The sequence below is a fragment of the Dryobates pubescens genome, chromosome 14 (genome assembly GCF_014839835.1).
Source record: "Dryobates pubescens isolate bDryPub1 chromosome 14, bDryPub1.pri, whole genome shotgun sequence".
Classification (NCBI taxonomy): domain Eukaryota; kingdom Metazoa; phylum Chordata; class Aves; order Piciformes; family Picidae; genus Dryobates; species Dryobates pubescens.
The window spans coordinates 7,928,179-7,948,666 of record NC_071625.1 but is presented as its reverse complement, the minus strand read 5'-3'; the positions used below and the strand labels follow the sequence as shown (position 1 = coordinate 7,948,666).

Genomic DNA, 20,488 nt, shown 5'->3' with positions numbered 1-20,488 from the left:
CAAGCTCAGATTCGCCATCTGATTGCTCAATTAACTTGTTCAAAGGAAAGCAGCTGATGACCTTCAGCAGCTCCCACTGTACATTGGACTCCTCAGCACTACTTGACTGACTCCACAGCCGCTGCTCCGAACAGCCACAGCGCTGCTTTGTGCTTTTACCCAGGTGAGAGCAGCGCCGTGTGCTGAAGGAAGCCTGCGCCAAGTGAGCTTTGGACCGGATTTTGGAAAGCTGTTTAGGTACTTCAGTGAGAATGAGCCAGCTCAGATAATTGAGATCTGGTCTCATTTCAAAGGGTATGAAATAAAAGAACAATGCAGAAATTTGTAGCCCTCCGTGCCTCTATTCATAGGCAAAGTTTTGCTTCTCTGTGATTTTTTTAAGGTGTCTTGCTTTCCTTAACAGGCAAGTATTGTTTCACCATATACATTCATATCCTTGGAACTCCTTCCTTTTGCATTGAAATGATCATTAATTAATGGTCATTTGGTACTAGGTGAGATTGAACACCAGCTTGCTGCACTCTGCTCTATACTTCTTAATGGACAGAGAAACTCAAATACCCAAACCTGTCCAAGTACTGCAAGTACAAAAAAACCTGTTAACCTGTGTATCAAAATGAGTTAAGAAATGGACTTTTACCATGGACATGTTGTTCCTTTGCTGTTGTATTTCTCGTTCTGAGATGATGTTGTGGAGAGGAGGTATTTTCTTTCTTTTATCAACTTGCTTTTTGCATCAAATAAATCTTAGCAACTTTAACAGGAGGAGGGTAAAAACCAAAAACAATCACCGAGGAAACCATTATCTCAACAACAATCTCTCTGGTAAGAGAAAAGGCAGCAAGAGCAGAACTGCTGGGCTGGATCCTGTCCCTGAATAGGTGATTACAGACGATCCTCCTGGCTGCATTTCCCAGCTCTTCGCGGGCCGCCGGCAGCAACAGCCACGCCGGCCCGACACATCCTCCCTCAGAGCTGGGAGAGCAGCAAGAAAAGCTGCTGGGCCCCCGTCATATTCTTACAGGCTTCAGTCAAGCATCACTGGATTTCTTCCCTTAACTTCTGGCTGTGACAGTATCTGCTGGTGCCCTTCCGGTGCCGCTTTTCTTCCTCTGGAGGATCAAAATCCAATTTGGTACTGAAATGACTCTGTTCCACTCCACTGGTCTGCTCCTGCTTTCAAAAATCTTCCAGGAGCACTGCTTGTCCTTCTATTGAACTCAGACTTTTGCTTTTCTCCTAGAAACAAACAAAGGAAAATCCCAGCTCCTCCCCACATCCCTCTTCCAAAAACATAGCCTACGTGCGATGGTTCGCACCAGGAGAGTCACTGAGCGGTCTCCAGTCTCAGCACAGCCTCTGCTGAGAAAACTGTAGCTTATAGGACTCTGAAGTCTTTATTAGAAAGCTTTCCAAAAGAGAATTTTTTCCCTTTCAGGAAAAGGAAAAAAACAAAACAACCCCAAACCTGTTCAGTTTAGCAAATACAGATGTTCACAGCACGGAGACTGAAATGGTTAAAAATGATCCTAAAGGAGCAAGGAGCTCATAGAGTTAGCAGGAAAAAAAAACAACCACCTTAACTTCTTGGTTTTCTCCTTTCTTTTACAGAAAAACACTAATAGCTGCTCTGGTTTCCATACTGAGTAAGACAGAATTTTGTTGTCTGTTCTTGGTTTTGCTTGTAGGTTGTTGGTTTGTTTTTGTTTTTTTTTTCTTTTTCTTTTTTTCCTTATATTTTTTTTTGTCTTTTCTTTTTAAATCTCTATTGCTCCACACAGGTTTTGATTAGTGCTTCTCCTTGGCTACAAGTGCTTCACTTTGAAATACAAAGCTCTTTAGAAAAACAAAAAACAAACCCAAAAACACCCCCCAAAAACACTTCCCCCCCCCCCCCCCCAAAACTCCCCTCCACCACATCACTGGAGGGGAAAATGGGAAGTGGTACAGTGCAGCCGCAGCAGCCTGGTTCTGCTGTTGTCCTCCCCCGGCCCCAAATCCTCTGCATAATTGCAATCTTTAGTCGATGAACCTTTGGCAGGCCTTCTTCCATCGGCAGGCAGTGCACCACATATCTCTGTTCTCCATCCCATAGACCTTCCGACACTTTTTCCCCTCCCCTCTAGGCTTCCTGTCAGAGAGAAAGGGAAGCTTGTTAATGAGATGCTTTTGCAGCTGTATCGCCCTAAGAGCAGGACAACGATCTCAGCAGGCAGAGAACTCACAGAGTCACACTCCTGGCCCTTCAGAGGGATTTGTGCTGTCTCCAGTCAGCTGGGAGCTGACTGAGCAGACAGATACAGGGTCGTGACTCCACAGTTCTGAGAAACCAGACCTTCTCCTCACCTGGCTTCAACAGCCTCTGCAGCACCTGCTGAGCCTGCTCCTCTGCCCCAAAGATGATCATAAACACACAGCCCTGACTGCAGCCAGCAGCTAACCCCAGTCTAGATAAATGCCACTTCAGCCACGTTTAGTGCCAAGCCGTAACGGGTGGTCAGAACTCTTCCACGCCACAGTCCTGGTCATGCCAGGCGTAAGTCGTCTTTGCTTTAGCCCAAATATTTTGTATAGCCTTGAGCTGCAGGCTGTGCCTACCAGCAGGCAGCAGCTATGCAAAAGAGGGGAAAAGCTACCAGCTCCTGAGCCTGCCAGTTCCTCCTGCGTGGTTGACTCTGACTTGCTGGCTGACAAACAGCAAAGGAATTGCCAACAAAGTTTAGCCCTTGCCCTCGCTTGCAGCATGTTCACGTGTGCTGCTCCCCCATGGTTCCCCAGGGCAGAAAGGCAGGCAGTGAGGCAGTGTCTGCTTCTGCAGCTGTAAGGACTGGCATGTTTCCCATCTTACAACCACACTCAATAGTTTACAAAGTACCTGTTGAAATGGGACTCTTTTTAGTGAACACACAGCAAGCCAGCAAACCTGGGGAGCAACCCTACAACAAGTAACCACAGCTCCCCTACAGCAGAGCCCTCTGCCCTGGAGTCTTTAAATCAAGCAACTGTTCAGACTGGTGTCATTCCTCTACTACATACTGCGTGGCACACGTGGCAGCTGCCTGGTGACCCCTCTCTTGCACACCTGTCCACTTTGTGATCGCTGAACATTCATTAATGGGCACAATCCATGAGTTGGGAAGATCCTACGTTCAGCTTGTAGCATAAACAACGATCTGAGAGTCACCAAGAAAGTGAAAAGCATTACATCTTCCTTTTGTCTCATTTTAGGCTACAGTCACCTTTAGGACTGGGGGAAATAAGGAACTGCCTTTCTGTAAGAAATTTAGCATCACAGTTTGGCTTTTTAGCATAACTTTTGGGACACAAACGTCAGTTAGCTGCAAATGAAGTGAGTGAAGCTCATGTCTAGGAAGACAAGGTATAAAAAGCTTTGATCTAATTTAGTCTAAGTTATGGTTTCTTAGAATTCAGTTGAAGCCAAATACCACACTGACTGAGTGGTGATGAACACTCAGGGTGGCCCAGCCTTCCAAGGACAAAACCACATACTGCTGTTCAGAAAGCTTTGGCTGCAGCAGTGACTCAGGGCAGTGCTGCTTCACAGGGCCATCTGGAGCTGCAGCTGACCTGTGGATGTGCTTGGCATAAGGCCTGCAGTTCTCCCTCACAGCCCTGCCTGTTTCATTTCCCAACAACTCCCTTTCCGCCCCAACTTTACCTTCAATGCTAATGCAAAGCCAAACAGGTCCAGAACACTCAGTCTGAAGTGTTCTAGTAAGAAACTGCCTGTCCCCCTACAGTGCTGGGTGGTGGTGGTCTTATTTCTGTTTCTCTGTCCACTAACATCTTATTTACTAAGTGCCCTCCAGGTTCTGAGGCTGCTGCTCTGTCAGCAAGAGCTAATGGTCCCATACCTCAAGCCAAATGCTACTCTAGGCGGTGATGAAAGAACTGTGTGGGACTGTTTCTGCTCTCCACTCCCTGCAGGACGATTATGAGTTGGTGAAACCTGTCAATACAGACAAAAAAGCTGCTTGTGAAGAACATACAGATAGGAATGAACACAGTATAAACACTTGTCCCAGCAAAGGCAGCTCGTGGTGCACGCTGGCAAGGACACCCGGGCAAGGGTACCAGGTAACACACAGCACAAGTACATTGTAGGTCTCTAGAGAAAGATGTCCACTGAGCATTAGGTACATGATAACAGCTCCTTTTTGTATCCCTCTGCTTCTAGTCACCCTAACAGAGCAGACCAGGACACAGATCAGCATCACTGCAGGGTTGGGGAAATACAGAAAATGGACCCAATCTTGTTTAAGAACTCTGAGTACTCTGTGGCTTCTGTTGAGGTGCTCAGGAGCTTGCTGATAAGCACACTCACATTAACAAAGGCCTGTCAGTGCTGCTCTGCTCAAGACTTAAACCAAGCTGCGATGCCTCTCTGAACACTCCAGTGCCTGGGATAGCAATCAGGGAGTGCTGAGTCATCCAAATTCAGTGTCCACACAAATGAATGGGGAAATACCTGAGGCAGGTGTCAAAAAACCCATAAAAGACAACTCTCTTGAAATTTCATCTCTCTCATGGCCTTCACTGCTAACATGCAGGCCTAGAGGGAAGCCTGTTCAAACCCAGGACTCAACAGCCCTCTAATAGGTCTGGGACAGAACGGCCCCAGTCCATCATCGCCAGACAAACTTAGGCACATTTGCAAATCCTTTCCTAAGCCTTTACTGCTCAGTAGTCTGTCCAGGCCAAGAAAGCATCCCAAAGCCCTTTTAGAAGATGGCTGGGATAAATATTAAGGTTCAGGGCCAAAGGAAACTGTTTGGATGTATTCTCTGAATTTCCCTCGTGTGCTGTAGACGTGCATCCTGTCTGGAGGACCAGGAACCTACACAATTGCAGGAGTTTATACTAAGCTGGCTCTGTCACACAAGTCTGGGCTTAAACAAGCCTCCTAAGAGAAGGAGAAAGTTCCCTGTTCTACAGCTTTCCTAAAGCAGTTACGCTCAGTGTAACTGACTCAGTTGACAGAGCCCTGCTTTGATGAGAAGATACCCAATTTTGGAACAGAAGAAATGAAACCTTCCCTTACTACAGAGACATTTAGCATCACTTTGCACTCCATCCCCACTTACTGTGTGCAAGTCTCCACTGCAGGCAAGCCTTTGGAATTCACAACCCATCTGATGGATGGCAGGATATTCAATGTGTGCAAACCTGGAAGGGTTTTTTTTCCTTTTCTTCCCCCCACCCCCTCCACCTTATAAATGTTTTCAGGCAGGTATAAAGGCAGCTTATGTGGTTCCCTGAGTGGTTTCTCATTCTGCCACCTACCCTCCTTCCCCAGCTTTTTGTATTGGCACTGCATTGAAATTGTACTTCAACAACTGCCATCTCCATATGATTCTCAGAGAGGGAGCTGGCGTTCCCGAGATTCTTTTGAGGACTCTTAACTCTGCCGCCACAGATCAATGTTGCTGCTCGAACAAGCAAGCCCAACACATACATGTCTAATCCTGGCCTGTTCAGTGTCTGATTTACAATGTGACTAATTGGGTTTGTAGATGCTCAACACTCCTGGCACCGATTGCTGCTGCTCCACAAAAGGAGCCCGTTTCATAATTACTCCGTATCAACCCCATTGTTGGGAAATCAAATTCTCAAGGAACTTTATGGATAGCAGGCTCTGTCAAGGCACTCTTGTTGAAATTGCTGCCAGCAGGATGTCTTTCACTGTTAGTTGTTCCTTGATGGAATTTAATAAATATTCATTGGCAGAGTGCAGTGTAATTGATTCAGCCACTCTCGGTTTTTTATCGGCCCTGCAGGATGCCACAGCCTCTGCAGAAAATCTCCAAAGATTTGCCAAAGGTTGACAGTAAGAAGCTTTGGAGATTCACTTGGTGAAGAGAAAGGAGGGAAATAGTATCTCATATTGCCATGTCTAATATTGACTGTCAGGAGGGGAAAAAAAACCCCAACCCAAGGGCTGTATGGTATGAGCAGTGTGCTGTGTGTAACACGCTTTTAAGAGCCATACATTCACAAAGTACAGCAGCAAAGGAGGTGCTGTGATCTCACAAAGGTTTATCATTAGAGAATATACATTTGTACTGAAAAATGCCCTCCAATAAACCCCAGGATACATTAATATGTATTTCTATTTATTTACACAGAAGATTTTCCACTACTTATAAATAGTGATTTACTTTTAGTGCTCACCATGCTAGGCACCAGAAGCCAAATCCCTTAGAGCTCTTCATAAATGTTTTTAACTCCTCTGCAGTACCCACACTTACACTGCTTTACATTCAGGACTACTTCAAGCCTGTGTTTAAGCAAACACCTCACTTCTGCAGTCCTGTTCATGAAATGAGCCTTGCAATCCAGCTTTTTCCAAGAAAGGCTCAGAGCTGACTTTACACCTAATACAGCTCCATTAAAAAGTTGTTTGATTAGATAATGTTGAATGATAGGTTGGACTCAATGATCTCAAAGGTCTTTTCCAACCTGGTTAATTCTATTCTATTCTATTCTATTCTATTCTATTCTATTCTATTCTATTCTATTCTATTCTATTCTATTCTATTCCATCCTATCCTTCTACTTGACCTTGGCTGCATTGTTTCATTTCTCTTCTCTTCTCTTCTCTTCTCTTCTCTTCTCTTCTCTTCTCTTCTCTTCTCTTCTCTTCTCTTCTCTTCTCTTCTCTTCTCTTCTCTTCTCTTCTCTTCTCTTCTCTTCTCTTCTCTTCTCTTCTCTTCTCTTCTCTTCTCTTCTCTTCTCTTCTCTTCTCTTCTCTTCCCTTCCCTCCCCTCCCCTCCCCTCCCCTCCCCTCCCCTCCTCTCCCATTAATTTCTATTTCTATTTCTATTTCTATTTCTATTTCTATTTCTATTTCTATTTCTATTTCTATTTCTATTTCTATTTCTATTTCTATTTCTATTTCTATTTCTATTTCTATTTCTATTCTTCTGCTTGACCTTGGCTGCATTGTTTCGTTCCGTTCCGTTCCTATCCTATCCCATCCCATCCCATCCCATCCTATCCTATCCTATCCTATCCTATCCTATCCTATCCTATCCTATCCTATCCTATCCTATCCTATCCTATCCTAAATGCAGTATGTGTTGTGCTCATACCAAGATGCAGCATGGATTGAACACATTTTCTGTATAAACCAACAATTTCCTGCAATCAGTAGGAGCTACATATATGTAGCCTGCTAGAATCAGACTTTGCCTTTCATCTTACTGTTTCTTTCCACCTGCCTTTCAAACTTGTTTCATCTTCCAAGATCATTTAGCTAACAGCCCTACTGCTGGAATCCAATTAGCCTCTGAGCACAGCCATCACCTTGCTGATTGTACACCTAGTTTGGTAAGAAAGAAGGAGCATACAGTGCCAGACTCTGCACCCACCAAAATATTCTTCTGTAAGTACGGAGTTTAAAAAAACCCCACACACTATAGATCCAGTTTGCTGCTTGTAGACACTGATGCAAAAGGGAAAAAGTAACTGCTGGATTCAAGAGACTGGCAAAACAATGTTAAAATCAGCTATGCTGGCAAACTGAGGCATCTACTTCATTTGGTTCTTTTTGGCAAGTCTTAGCTCAAGCTTATTTCTAGCACAAGACAATGTGAAACAATCAAAAAAAGAGGTTTTAAAACCATTTTGTCTTTCCTGTTTTTTGTGTGGTGTGGTTCACTTACTGGAATGCCAGTGAAGGTAACTGGAGGTGACTGCCAGGAGATGCTAAAGCTACTGCCATTGGGAGTGAATTTTGCTGACCCTGGAATGTTCACTGGAGGAGTGGCCTGTGTGGAAAGAAAATATTATTCCAGTAAGAAGAACCATTCCTCTTCCAAAGCATTTCAAGGTTTCATCCCACTGAAACTGTAAATCTACTACAGACTTTCCAAGCTGGAAAAAAACCATGTTTTACCTTTATGGAAGGGCCAACCATGGGTAAGCCAGGGAGGAAGGGACAGATTTACACAGCACTGTTCTTAAAACCTTGTTGCAAGACAAGAGCTCTCACACAAATCCCTCCCAAGCTACATCTGATTAACCCTCCCCACAAAGTCAAACAACACATACAAAGAACTTGTCAACTAATGCGAGCTAGCAAGAAATCCACTGCAAATGATCACCTGTTCCAGAGTGATAAACAAAGAGGCAGCTGGCTTGAACAACTGAAGGGTGGTTGGTGAGGCTTCTTGGACAAGAAGATGTGGTGCTGAGGGACATGGTTTATCACCAGCCTGTGCAGAGTTAGGTAATGGATGGAACTTGATCTTAAAGGTCCTTTCCAAACAGAATGATTCTATGATTCCAAGAGTGTCTGGACTTGCCTGCTTGCTTCCCCTTTACTCCTTAGTACAGGTATCATATTTGCCATTTCCCAGTCATAGGGGATGTGGCAATTAGCAGATGTCTTGAGGTTTCTTGCAGCCCAGCTTTGGGTTCCACATATTTTCCCCTTTCTTAGCAGGAATCCTGGGATGAATGTCATTCAGGCTCTGTTATCTGAATTCTAAGAGCTGTGAATTTTGCCTCTTTGCTCCCAATGAAGTAGCTTCTACTGTCATGCTCTCATTCATTTGTGATGTTGCCTTCCTCACACCATGACCATCCAATACTTTAATTTTGACACAGTTAAGATCAGAAGTAAAAAAAAGTTCTTAAATTCTGGACATGGGTCACTCCAGCAAGCAAAATGGACAAAACATGATAGTACAAAGGATGCTGCTGTCACCCTCTCCTCTCCTCCCTTTTATACAACAGGTTAGTCATAGGAATGCTTAAATGCCATGAGTGAAAGCTGGGCTCAACTCCTCCTGCTTCTGATGGGAGCTGAATTTCCATTTTGCCTCCTGAAGAGTGCTGTTCTTGCTGGACTGAAAGGACTCTAGCACAGGATGCCACTGACCTGCTCTGCTGCTCCTTTGCAAGGACAACCTAAATGCCTGAGCCATGCACAAGTGTCTACAACAAGCCTGTGAATTCTGTGTGCTTCCCTCTTCCCATGTAGTGGGTCTGCTCCAGACACAGCACAAAGGTTCCATCTGCACAGTGCTCTATGCAGAAGTTACTGAGTCTGATGAAAGAGAGTTCCCTTCCTTGGTGCCTAGGCAGGTCATGGACCACACTGCTTGAAAGCCTCTGTTCTTCTTTTGTCACATGGTATCCAGACCAAAACCTGTCACATTTTACTGCACTTTCCAAATGTATGCTTTCTGTCTGAGCTCAGCTGAAGTTTTTGCAACAGGAGTTCTGGGATCTGATTGGATTTTTGTCATTTGCAAAGGACTACCTCTAAAGGCAGGAGGACACCACATCTGCCTTTTCATTCTTCCTGCTCTGCTTCACACGTGCAGACTCACACTCCACAGATAAAGGAAATGAATTGTTCCTGGCATCCCCCTGGTACCTGCCTACAGACATGTCCAGTGAAAGCAGAGCTCAAATGAAGACTCTGGCTGGACTCAGCTGCCTGAATGAGGACTTTTACAATGCAGGAGATCACATCTGAGCACATCACCTTGGGCCTTCCTGATGGTCAGTGCAGAATTAATGATGCAGGCAGTGGGACACAGAGCAACTCTTCCCAACCTGAAGTGTGGGGACGGGGGCTGTTTAGTCTGGAGAAGAGAAGGCTACAGGGAGAGCTTAGAGCAACCTTCCAGTACCTGAAGGGGACCTACAGGAAAGCTGGGGAGGGACCTTTTACAGGAGCTTGTAGGGACAGGATGGATTGAAGCTGGAAGATGGTAGATTTAGACTGGATATTAGGAAGAAATTCTTTGCAGCAGTGAGGGTGGTGAGACACTGAACAGGTTGCCCAAGGAAGCTGTGGATGTCCCCTTCTAGAGGTGTTGAATACTAGGTTGGATGAAGCCCTGAGCAACCTGGTCTAGAGGAAGGTGTCCCTGCTCATGGCACGGGGAGCTGGAACTAGGTAATCTTTAAGGTCCCTTCCAATGCAAACCACTGTATGTTTCTGTGAAGCATGCACCAATGTGTAGCTGGATAAACAGCAGCCCCAGATCCAGCAGCTATGGCAGGGGCACAACCAACCAACCAGCTAGCTCAGAAGTGAAGATCTAGCTTGAGCTCCACATACTCAGTGGAGGTCACTCTCAGCAGGGTTACCTGGTAAGCGTGGTCCGTGTGTACGAGGTAGAGGTTGGTAGGAGCTGAGCGGCTCAGAGGTGTCATCAATTTCGTCTCAGTTTTGGCACAGGAAGTTTCAGGACGGATTGCATCTTGGGTGGGAAAGGAAGGTGGAGATGCTAAAGATGGAGAGACTGGGGAAAGACTGCTTAAGCCATCAGCTACTGAGTCCGTGTTGAGCCTGATTTCTGTGTAGTAAAAATCCTCCTCTCCATCACTGTAGTCAGACTCTCCTACACGTCTGTGCCAAGACAAAGAAGGAAGGACTGATTACATGAAAGCAAGAACCCCAAGGTGAATTTCAAGCTCTAGATGCATGAGCAAATGTATTCACACTGTCAATATTCCCAGTTCAAATCCTACTTAGTAGCATTCTGGCTGCAGGAAAGGGGGAGAGGGAAAGAAATTCATCTAGTCTGAAGGGAAAAGCAGTAGGAACTGGATTTCTTTTTTTGTCTCTGTGTTACTCTTGACTAATTCTTTGCCCCTGGAGTAGATGTTTGATTTCTATGCTTCAGCTTAAATATCAGCTGCTCATTGCTGACTATTGAAGCTAACAAGGATCTCAACACATTTGAGAAAGCAGCCACAGAATGACAGGTAAAGGTGACAAACACAAGATATACTTCGCTAATGGTACAGCAAGCAGGCTGCAGTCTTAGCACAGGTTACTTAATTAAACCAGACACAGTTATGGACATGGTTCACCATAACTTTCCTTGGCATAATAGAAGAAGCTGCTAGAAAACAGTCTCATCATACAATTCCCTCACACACAGGTAGATAAAGGACACATACAGGCTAGCTTGCCAGCGAAGGACTTTCTGGTCCTACTCTCCAGAAGCAGAGTTCCTGCAGGAGGTGTGGAAGGTTTCATTCTGCCTCCATGCCTGGCACTATTTACTGCAATGTTTGTGCTAGGAATGCAGCAGCCCAGTCAAAGCAGGAGTTCCCAGTAGGCTATTTGTGAAGTCCAAACCACACCCCTGTTTTAGCACATTCATTTTCCACATGCTGTACAGAGGTAACTCACAGCTCATGCACATGTATTTCCTCCTGAAATTCACCCCATGGGAAATCTGAGAGCCCAAAGCACCCTTCTACCTCCATGTCCAGCCCAGGGCTGAATGCTGGGCCTCTCCCTTTCCAGGCATGCACCCCAAAACCAGCCCCTAGCCTGCTGGCCCGTGTGTCTCTATGATCCTCTCACCAGCTTACTCAGCAGAACTTATTGAGAGAGCATGGCTTCAGCAGGTATGAAAGACTCTACCAGAAGCACCATCTGACCACAGTCAGACACTCACCAAAAGTCCTCTCTGGCAAACTACAAATTCCATGGAATTTCTGCTGTTTGATGTTAATTGCCAGAGAAACAATGTCCCCATAACATACAGGCCAAAGCAATGTTCTTAATTGCATTTTCTGCTAGCCTCACTCTTCAGAGACTAAGCTCAACAGCAATTACTATGACCCTTGCAAGACTCTCCTTGAGCTCCATACCAGACTATTTCCTCTTGGTCACTTTAGTTTTTAAACACTGAGTAAGACAGATTTCCACAACAGAGATGGATTTCCACATATCTTACAGGTGAAGACCACAAATCTCCACTGTAACTCCATATGACACAGCTAGGTCACTTCAGGGAATCGCACAGGAGATTTCAGTTACCGGCTAAAGCTCTGAGCCAAGCCTGTGTCACACAGGATTCAGTCACTTTTGCTCCTAGTCCAAGTAGCATACACATGCAAACTGAAGTTTAGCTGCTTTTTCTTAGGTTCCTTTGGATTTGGGGGTTTATTTGGCATTAAATTGACTCAGAACTAGCACAAGCACCTGATCTGATGTAGAATGAGTCTGGGAAGTCTGGCCCTGACACTTGCTGTCCATCAGAGACTGCTGCCTTACCCAAGATGAATGGTCCGTATGTGTTTCTGAATCCCTGCAGCTGTGCTCAGTACCTTCCCACAGTTTTTCCACAGGCATTTGAACATCACCTTCATGGAGTTCTGAAAGGGATGAGAAAATAACATTAGCTGTATGGAGGATAGAAAGCAAGCCAAGCCACCCAGAGCAGATAGGCAGTTACAAACCCCTGTGAAGGTTCAGAGCCTCTGCCTTGACTCTGCAATGATGTAACGATGTCTCCATCAGCAGTGCCACCCTACTGAACTCGACAGAATTCCATGACAAGCTGCAGGAGCAGCTTGAGACAGAACTCTACCACTCACTGCTCTCTGGTATGGCTTTTTCACTTGCAGTTTGTAGTTTCTGCCTCCCTGCTCAACAAGGCAGACAATACAGACTTACTACTGCTCTTTGGGGCCTTTCAAAGAACAGCTGGTGGGGACTTCCAACTTAATGCAAGGCCTCTTCTTAAATTAAGATATTCCCAAAGCGAGCTTTGAGCACTGTCACTCAGCAGAAATGCAGACCATAAACCCTACTTCCATTTCTGACTAACCCAAGAATTGCCAAGAATGCTTTATTTAAGAGAACAATGGAACAGAAATGGTTTGGTGAGGAGTAACTACGCTAGTGGAAACTTTCAAGCAAACAACTTTCTTAACAGGAAGTGGTTGCTAACATGACATTTTCCAAACATGAAATGGAAGAAACTTTAATGAGTACAAGCAGGGTTACCAGTCCCTCTATTTCCAGCTTTACTCCTGCTGATTTTCACAACCCTAAAGAAGAAATGACCTGAACATTTTCATTTCGGTTTCTGGAGGTGCAAAGCTGTACACAGATAAAGTACCATGCTGGGACCAGAATCAAAACCCTGCAGGAAGCACAGTTCACTTATAAACCAAGGTTTGGCAGCCAGGGTTAGTATTTATCTAAACAAGCATTTGCCACACAGAGCAAAATCCCTAGGAACCAGAACTGACAGTGCAATAGATGTGTGGTGGCTACAGAAGTAGAAATCACAGAATCACAGGGTGCTGGGGGTTGGAAGGGACCTCTGGAGATCACCTAGTGCAAACCCCCTGCTAAAGCAGAGTCACCCACAGCAGCTTGCCCATGCAAGAGACTCCATAACTTCTCTGGGCAGCCTGGTCCAGTGCTCCAGCACCCTCACAGAGAAATAGTTTTTCCTTATGTTTAAGTGGAACTTTCTGGATTCTGGTTTATGTCTGTTGCCTCTTGTCCTATCACTGGGCACTGCTGAAGAGAGACTGGCTCCATCCCCTCTAAGTCTTCTCCAGGCTGAACAGCCCCAGGTCTCTTGACACCGTAGAAAACAAGACAGGTGGCAGCTGCAAACCCATCTGTCTCATGGCAGCTGAGAAGTAAGAGTGATGATAACAAGCTGATGTTAATAGCTTTGAGAAGTAAAAAGGAAACTAGAACACTTCTGTATTCCTTCTTCTGTCCCACAGCCCCCACTATCAGCTCTATCTTTAGTTTAGCAGTCAGCTCTAGCTTCAAATTTATCCTAACAAAGGTGTCCTCCAAAATATTTTTTGTCTCTCTAACAAGAAGCACAAACATCTTATAGCCCTCTCCCACAAACCAGGACAGAACAGTGTGAGGCAGCAAATAAGCAGCTTCTAGAGCAGAAGGATAAATCTGAACAGGTTTAAACAATCATTAGAGCTTCTTCCTGCTGGCGATGAAGCAATTAACTGTCTCAGACTGAGCCAGAAACAAAATCACCGAGGAGAATAAATTCTCTGGTCTTCCTCCTTACAAAAAGCCCTTTTTCATCTTGCTATGTAAAATCTGTCCTGTTGTGTTGGGAGGGAAGGGAAGCTGGACCAGTGCCATCTCTTTGTTTTCTTTTTCTTCGAGAGGATCCTGCTTGCTAGCGTAACACCGCTTTTTTCTGGGGGGGCAGTTTTGGACTTGATTGTGTTTTAAAGCTGTGTTTTATTTAGTCTGCTTCTGCACTCCTACCAAGGATAAATTTGGCCACTGCTAATACTGTATCAAAAGCCATCAGGTTTGATCTCTCCTTTTTTCACTCCATATGTTTGCACGGAGAAAGCTTCACAGTATTAAGGTATCTGACATGCTGTCAGACAAACAGCACTTGCAGGGAACAAGAGATATTAAGGCCACATCCAGTTTTTGTGATGACATCTCAAGGCTGCCTGTTGCATCCTGCATACAAAGAAATTGCCATAGTAGGACAGAAATCCCTTGAATGGCCAGAGGCAACACCTTCTGGAAATCACTCTAGTGTTTTCTCAGCAGGAAGCTCTGTAGAACCTCACCATCTGCCAGCAAATATGTGGTGCTGATGGCAGCATGTGTGTGCAGCAGGTGATGAGGTTGAACAAGGCATAGTGTGGAGGCCAAGTACCTGTGTTAACAGGATGCCAAAGAGGCATACACATGCAGAGCTGCTTGGGTGACCTCTTCCTTTCTCACAGCACAATTCTGTCTGCCCATAGGTATGGAATTCAACACAAAGCTAACCTTTCTCTTCCTAGGAATGGGTTCATCAAAGAGAAGGTTGCTTGTTTCAGCTTCATCAATACCATCATCTGGCTGGGAAGGTGTCCGAAAAGCTTTGAAGCTATCAGCTGACAGAGGTGGAGATGGGGTGGATGGGTTGGACTGGTCACTGGGAGCATTCCAGCTCCAGTATCCACTGCTGCTGGTACTAGAAGGCACAAATCCTCCTTCTTTCCAAGATCCATTTAGGGATTCTGCCAAAAACAACAAGAGCCATCATTACAACAGTCTCATGTGTGGGGCTACGGAGCTCTTCCATCTAAGGCTTAGATGCCGTGACGGTAATTAACATTTAATGAAGGAAAGCAAAGTTGTTGGATGTAGCAAGAAAAGTCACAGCTAACCCACTGCATACAAATGACACATTCCATGTCTGACTTTTTTTTTTTTTTAAGTAGGGATTTTTCTGAAAAGAAATGCTAGGCTTGGAAAAGAACCCCTTCTGGTGCACAACAAGCAGTCAGGTATTGCCTGCAAGGTGAAAGGGAAACATGTCCTCAATTTTCAACAGGAACACACCACTGTGCTGAGACATCACAGCAAGCTCCAAGTCACCACCTGTCCAACAGCAGATTCCCTGGGAAGGGGACATACACTCTGAGCCCCTAAGTAGACCTGCAAAACCATGATGGTCATCACAATACTACACAGCACAGAAAACCATGGATACACACTCAAGTGCCTTCTCCTCATCACCCTGAGCATGGGCCTCTGCTCACTTTGGATCTCTAAATGAGGCTGTAGGGATCCTTGGAAGAAAAGGTGGTTGTAGCCAGGAAGGGGTTAGTCTCTTCTCTCAGGCAACCAGCACCAGAACAAGAGGACACAGTCTCAAGCTGTGCCAGGGGAGGTTTAGACTCGAGGTGAGGAGAAAGTTCTTCACCGAGCGAGTCATTCGTCATTGGAATGTGCTGCCCAGGGAGGTGGTGGAGTCACTGTCCCTGCAGGTGTTCAAGAGGAGACTGGACGTGGCACTTGGTGCCATGATCTAGTCATGAGGCCTGTGGTGACAGGTTGGACTTGATGATCCTCGAGGTCTCTTCCAACCTTAGTGATACTGTGATCTCCCTTTTTCTTCATACAGGTGAATCATTAGGCATCTGGTTTCAGAAGCAGGTCACAGACTCTGGCTCACCTCCACACCTACTCACTGGAGGAACCACCTCCTCACCTCAGCAGTTCCCCAAACACTGGGCTGCCAGCAGGCACTCAAACCAACAGGTTACTCACCAGCTCGGAGTGTGGTGGCTCTGCTTTCACAGTCTGAGGCACAGCTTGAGCCATCCTGAGGTTCTCAGGCTCTGGTTACTGGCATGTCACTCTTCCCAGTGCCTAAAGGGCTCTTAGCAGGAGAGGAGCATGCGAGTCATCAGCTCAGCAAACCCTGAGGAAGCCCAGATGTACAACGACGTGCAGCTCTGCCTGAAGCTTCAGGTTCTCACAGGGCACATGGGGAGGGATGGCTTAGGCGCAGTTCCTCCTTAACTCAGGCACTGGAAGCGTTTGGCAATGGCACTGTAAGCGCCTGAACATTGTGCAATACCCAGCTTTGGAGCTGGCAAGCAAATAACAGCTTATCTGCTGGTGAAACGTTGCTGAAGTGTGAGACAGGAGTCTTTTCAAGCCAGCACCTGCCCCGAGGAGTTCTGCAAAAGTCACTCCTTCATTCCTTATCAATTTCTTACAGATACAGATTTAACTAGTGACATCAGGGAGAAAATAATGTCTACCACCTGCTACCAAAAGCTTAACTCAAACAGTAAATTGTTTTTCTCCTGATTCAGTTGAGTTTGGACAAACCTCTTATCACTCCCATCAGCTGCTCACCAAACAATGCAGTGCTCCATCACATGAGCAGATGCATAGAATAGAATAGCATAGCATAGAATAGAACAGAATAGAATCAACCAGGTTGGAAAAGACCTTTGAGATCATCAAGTCCAACCTATCATCCAACACTATCTAATCAACTAAACCATGGCACCAAACACCCCATCCAGTCTCTTCCTAAACACCTCCAATGATGGTGACTCCACCACCTCCCTGGGCAGCACATTCCAATGGCCAATAACTCTCTCTATGAAGAACTTCTTCCTAACATGCAGCCTAAACCTCCCCTGGTGCAGCTTGAGACTGTGTCCTCTTGTTCTGGTGCTGGTTGCCTGGAAGAAGAGACCAACCCCCTCCTGGCAACAACCTCCCTTCAGGTAGTTGTAGAGAGCAATAAGGTCTGCCCTGATCCTCCTCTTCTCCAGGCTAATCAACCCCAGCTCCCTCAGCCTCTCCTCATAGGGCTGTGCTCCAAACCCTTCCCCAGCTTTGTTGCCCTTCTCTGGACATGTTCCAGCAACTCAGGGCTGTCCTGGAGGTGGGGTTTGTTTCATTTAAGCACTTGAGCCTTGTGCCACAGCCAAGCAGTACATCTGGTGTCAACTCTTGGCCTCAGCACAGTTTAATATTTCCGTTTCCTCATGGAAACAAAAGAAGCAGCACCCCTTCAGCTACTGCTTCCTGACACATTTATGGTGGTGCTTTGTGTCCTCCTGGTTTACAGCTTCTCCTCACCACGCTGAGAAAGAGATGTAAATCAAGACCATGAATGAGGTTGACAACAGGAAAAAGCCCCAAGTGCTGGTTCTCATTAATACTACCAAATCTGTCAACGTAAAGAAGTTTAAAATACGAACAGAAGTGCAACTTTCTCTTATTCTGGGGCTCTTTTCACATTGCTGGGGTTGGGTGAAAGAGAACCAGACCAAGTACTACTCAGCTGCAGGGAAATGAGGGCCAGACTCCGACCCAGTCTACATGGGTGATGCTCCCCAGCAATTCCAGCACAGATCAGACTTTAATATTAATGCTGAAGTTAGATTTTACTTCTAAGCAGAATTCTGTCTGTTTTAACAAATGTTCCTTTAATGACACTGCTACTGCCTGCCTTTTTTCTTGGCAAAGGATGTAAAGAATTAATCACCAGTACCTTTGTAGCTCCTGAGATCAGAGCCTAGCCTTGCAATACCAAATGAGCCTTAAATGATCAACTCTTTCCACTTTTAAGCCTTTAGTAAGCCTTCACTCAGGCAAAAGTAAGATATTCAGGGAGAAGGCACCCAACAACAGCTTCAAAATCTTGTCTGTGACTGCTGACAACAAGTGAATTACTTTTTCAGGCTAGTCTTCCCAGCTTTGGGAATCAAGCAGACAAGCTATGTGAAGAGATATCAAAGAGCACTCAAGACTGCAAGAAGAAATATCAAAGGCAGTTAACAGCTACCACTTACCTATTAGCAATTCAAAAGGGCTTGTTTGGAGGATCTTTCCAGTCCAGCTGCTACCTAATGTGCACTGCTACTCCTGCCAAGTGTCATCTGCTCAAACTAAGGTGGCAGATAGTGCCTTGCCCCACTCTATAGCAGCTCCCTTTGACTGGGGATGCAACGTGGGACATGCCTTGGCTGCTCCAAACCACTACCTGGCACATCAGTCAAAATCCACCTTCATCTGTGGTGTTGGCTGTGAGCTGAGCAGATGGAGGGCAGGTACATTTTTAGCCTTCCATGTTTTGTCCCTTTCCTTAGCTTTCAGTGAGGGCTGGCAACCTCCAGCCCTGAGGCAGGACATTCACTGGGGAATTCACTGCCAGAGGTTTGCCAGGGCTCCTCAGAGCAGCGCTGCTCCATAAATACTTCTGGTTTTCAACACTGGAAAGCACACAAACAGGAGCCACGAGTGTTCACAGCTAGAGTTGAAGCTAACTAGAGAAAACATACATTTTCTAGAAAGAAATACTAAAACCACACAATTGTCCCAAAAAATCGAGGGGGCATTGGTAGGAATTGAGGGGCCCCCAGGTTTGAGGGGGCCTTGAGCAACCTGTTCTAGTAGTGGGTGTCTCTGCTCGTGGCAGGGGGCTCTCTTGCAAGCCAAATCACTCCTTGATTTTATGAAAGGACATCATTCAGTGGATGGCCTCTGCTTCCATGAAGAAATGCAGACTACCTCCCCACTGATTTGCATCTCTAAGTATTCCTCGGAGTCCTTCAGTTATTTGCAGTAGGAGGGCACCTGGTATCTATTCAGCAGTTGCAGGTAAGAAAAGCCAGAGTCATACAAACAATGCTGAGATGTCCTGAAAGGGTTGTCCTCATTTAAGTGATTCTTTAAATTAGAATACTTCAGAACATTTCAAGCTTCATAGATTAGTTTTATTTTATTAGCAGTCTCATTATTATCACTAACTGTTTAGGTTTATTTTTGTGTGTCTTCTATACCACAAATGGAGCAGTCTTTTAAGGGACCATGGATTTGATGGCAGATCATCAGAGGGCACAGGAATTGAGGGTCTAATCCTGCCTCAGCAGAAACAGACCTGTTGCTGTGCAGACTGCTAGTGCATGGTGTCTCAGCTGGAAAGGTTCCTTCTCCGTTCTCTCAGTGCTGCACCAAAGATCCTGATCAGGTCAGAGCAAAGCTCACATGATCCCCAGCATGCACAGGTCACTGCCAGAAGACAGCCACTTACCCCTTGTCCTCCACCACAGCCACAGCTCCTGCAAAGAAGCCCTCAGACACATGGACCTGGCAACCCTCCCTGCACCCCCTGCCCAGGCACTGCTCTACAGGCTTACCGTTGGGTCGGACAGGAGGGCTGCGGACCAAAGGGCTGGTGGATAAACTGGTGAGTACCATGGCTGCTGTTACTTTATCCATGTCCAGTTCTTCTGAAGATTTTCTGAAACACAGTGAACAGGAGGCAGGAAATACATCAGCAAACATTCAACTTCTTTTAGTGTTTTGGTTCTGTTCTTAAAATACCAGCCCAAACCCTAAGCCAGCCCAGAACAGTGGCAGAAGTACTGCTCTGAGCAGAGGGCCCAAAGCTTTTGTCTCTGGCAACCTGAGCAGAATCAAGTGGCTATTATAAGCAAAATGGCTTCAAGTTGCACCAGGGGAGGTTTTGGTTGGATATTAGAAGAAACTGGTCAGGTTAAGTCTTTATTTAAAGCCCAACATGAGAAGTGTTCAGCTACCTGATGTTTTCTATCAACTGTTCATCAGTATTCACTGATGAACTGGGGAACCAGACATACTGGCTGCAGTCCTCTTTCTAAGATCCCATTTCACCCATTGGGTACAGGGCTCATTAACAGGAAACTATGCTGCAGTCAAAGCCTCTTGCTATTTCAGTGAACAAACCTTGACCTTGTCCATGGAACAGTTCCCAGCTGCTTTCTGGCTCTCCCATGCTGCACAACAGCTTAGCTCTTGTGCCAGTCTTTTACAACACACAAGAGTCTGGAACTGAAATGCTGATAGTGGCTCCTGCTGCCTTCTGATTACGTCCATAGAAACTCTCCTTCTCTTCAGCCAAGGCTGCTGTGAAGCGCACAGCAGTCATATGGTCATCATCAAGCACTGGAATGGAGCTGGGTATCTGCTGTAACCATGTAACACCTGAATTCATCACCCATCAGGTCCTCTTGCCTGCAGAGGAGCCTTTCCCTCAGAATGCCAAGTGCTGCTGGACCTTTCCTCAGAGATGACATGGAGATGCTACATTTTCTGGAGATCAACCCTGCCAGATGATTTTCCAATTACCTAATATCCCAGTATAAAAATCCACTCTCTGAGAAGGATTTGGCTGCTCTGTAGTCCACTCCTGGCCCTACTCCTTTAGGCACCTGTGGAACCACTAATAACTGCACTTCTGCAACATGTGAGTACAAAATCACCCAACACACTGGAGAAGCTGATCCCTAGTGCTTGCAATCAGCCTTCCAGCTAGGCTCTTCCCTGTGTGTGGCAACAGGGCTACCCTGCTCCCAGCCTGGGCCTCTGCAGAATTACACAATCACACTGCAGCCCTCGTCGCAAGCA

At 45.8% G+C, this 20,488-nt stretch overlaps 1 protein-coding gene across 2 annotated transcripts in view; it reads right to left on the bottom strand.

Moving 5' to 3' along the window:
• Positions 1-1,912: 1,912 nt before the first annotated feature.
• Positions 1,913-20,488, bottom strand: part of ZNF704 (zinc finger protein 704) — a 70,177-nt gene continuing 51,601 nt past the window's right edge. Inside the window, exons 3-9 of one of the 2 annotated variants that reach the window (XM_054167482.1) lie at positions 19,240-19,343; positions 14,573-14,805; positions 12,056-12,156; positions 10,129-10,390; positions 7,686-7,790; positions 3,876-3,970; positions 1,913-2,131 (exon numbers count right to left, since the gene is read on the bottom strand). In XM_054167482.1, the coding sequence (XP_054023457.1) occupies positions 2,020-2,131; positions 3,876-3,970; positions 7,686-7,790; positions 10,129-10,390; positions 12,056-12,156; positions 14,573-14,805; positions 19,240-19,343 (1,012 nt within the window). In that variant the 3' untranslated portion in view covers positions 1,913-2,019. The remainder of the gene's footprint in view (positions 2,132-3,875; positions 3,971-7,685; positions 7,791-10,128; positions 10,391-12,055; positions 12,157-14,572; positions 14,806-19,239; positions 19,344-20,488) is intronic. The other variant, XM_054167483.1, reaches the window with a different exon arrangement.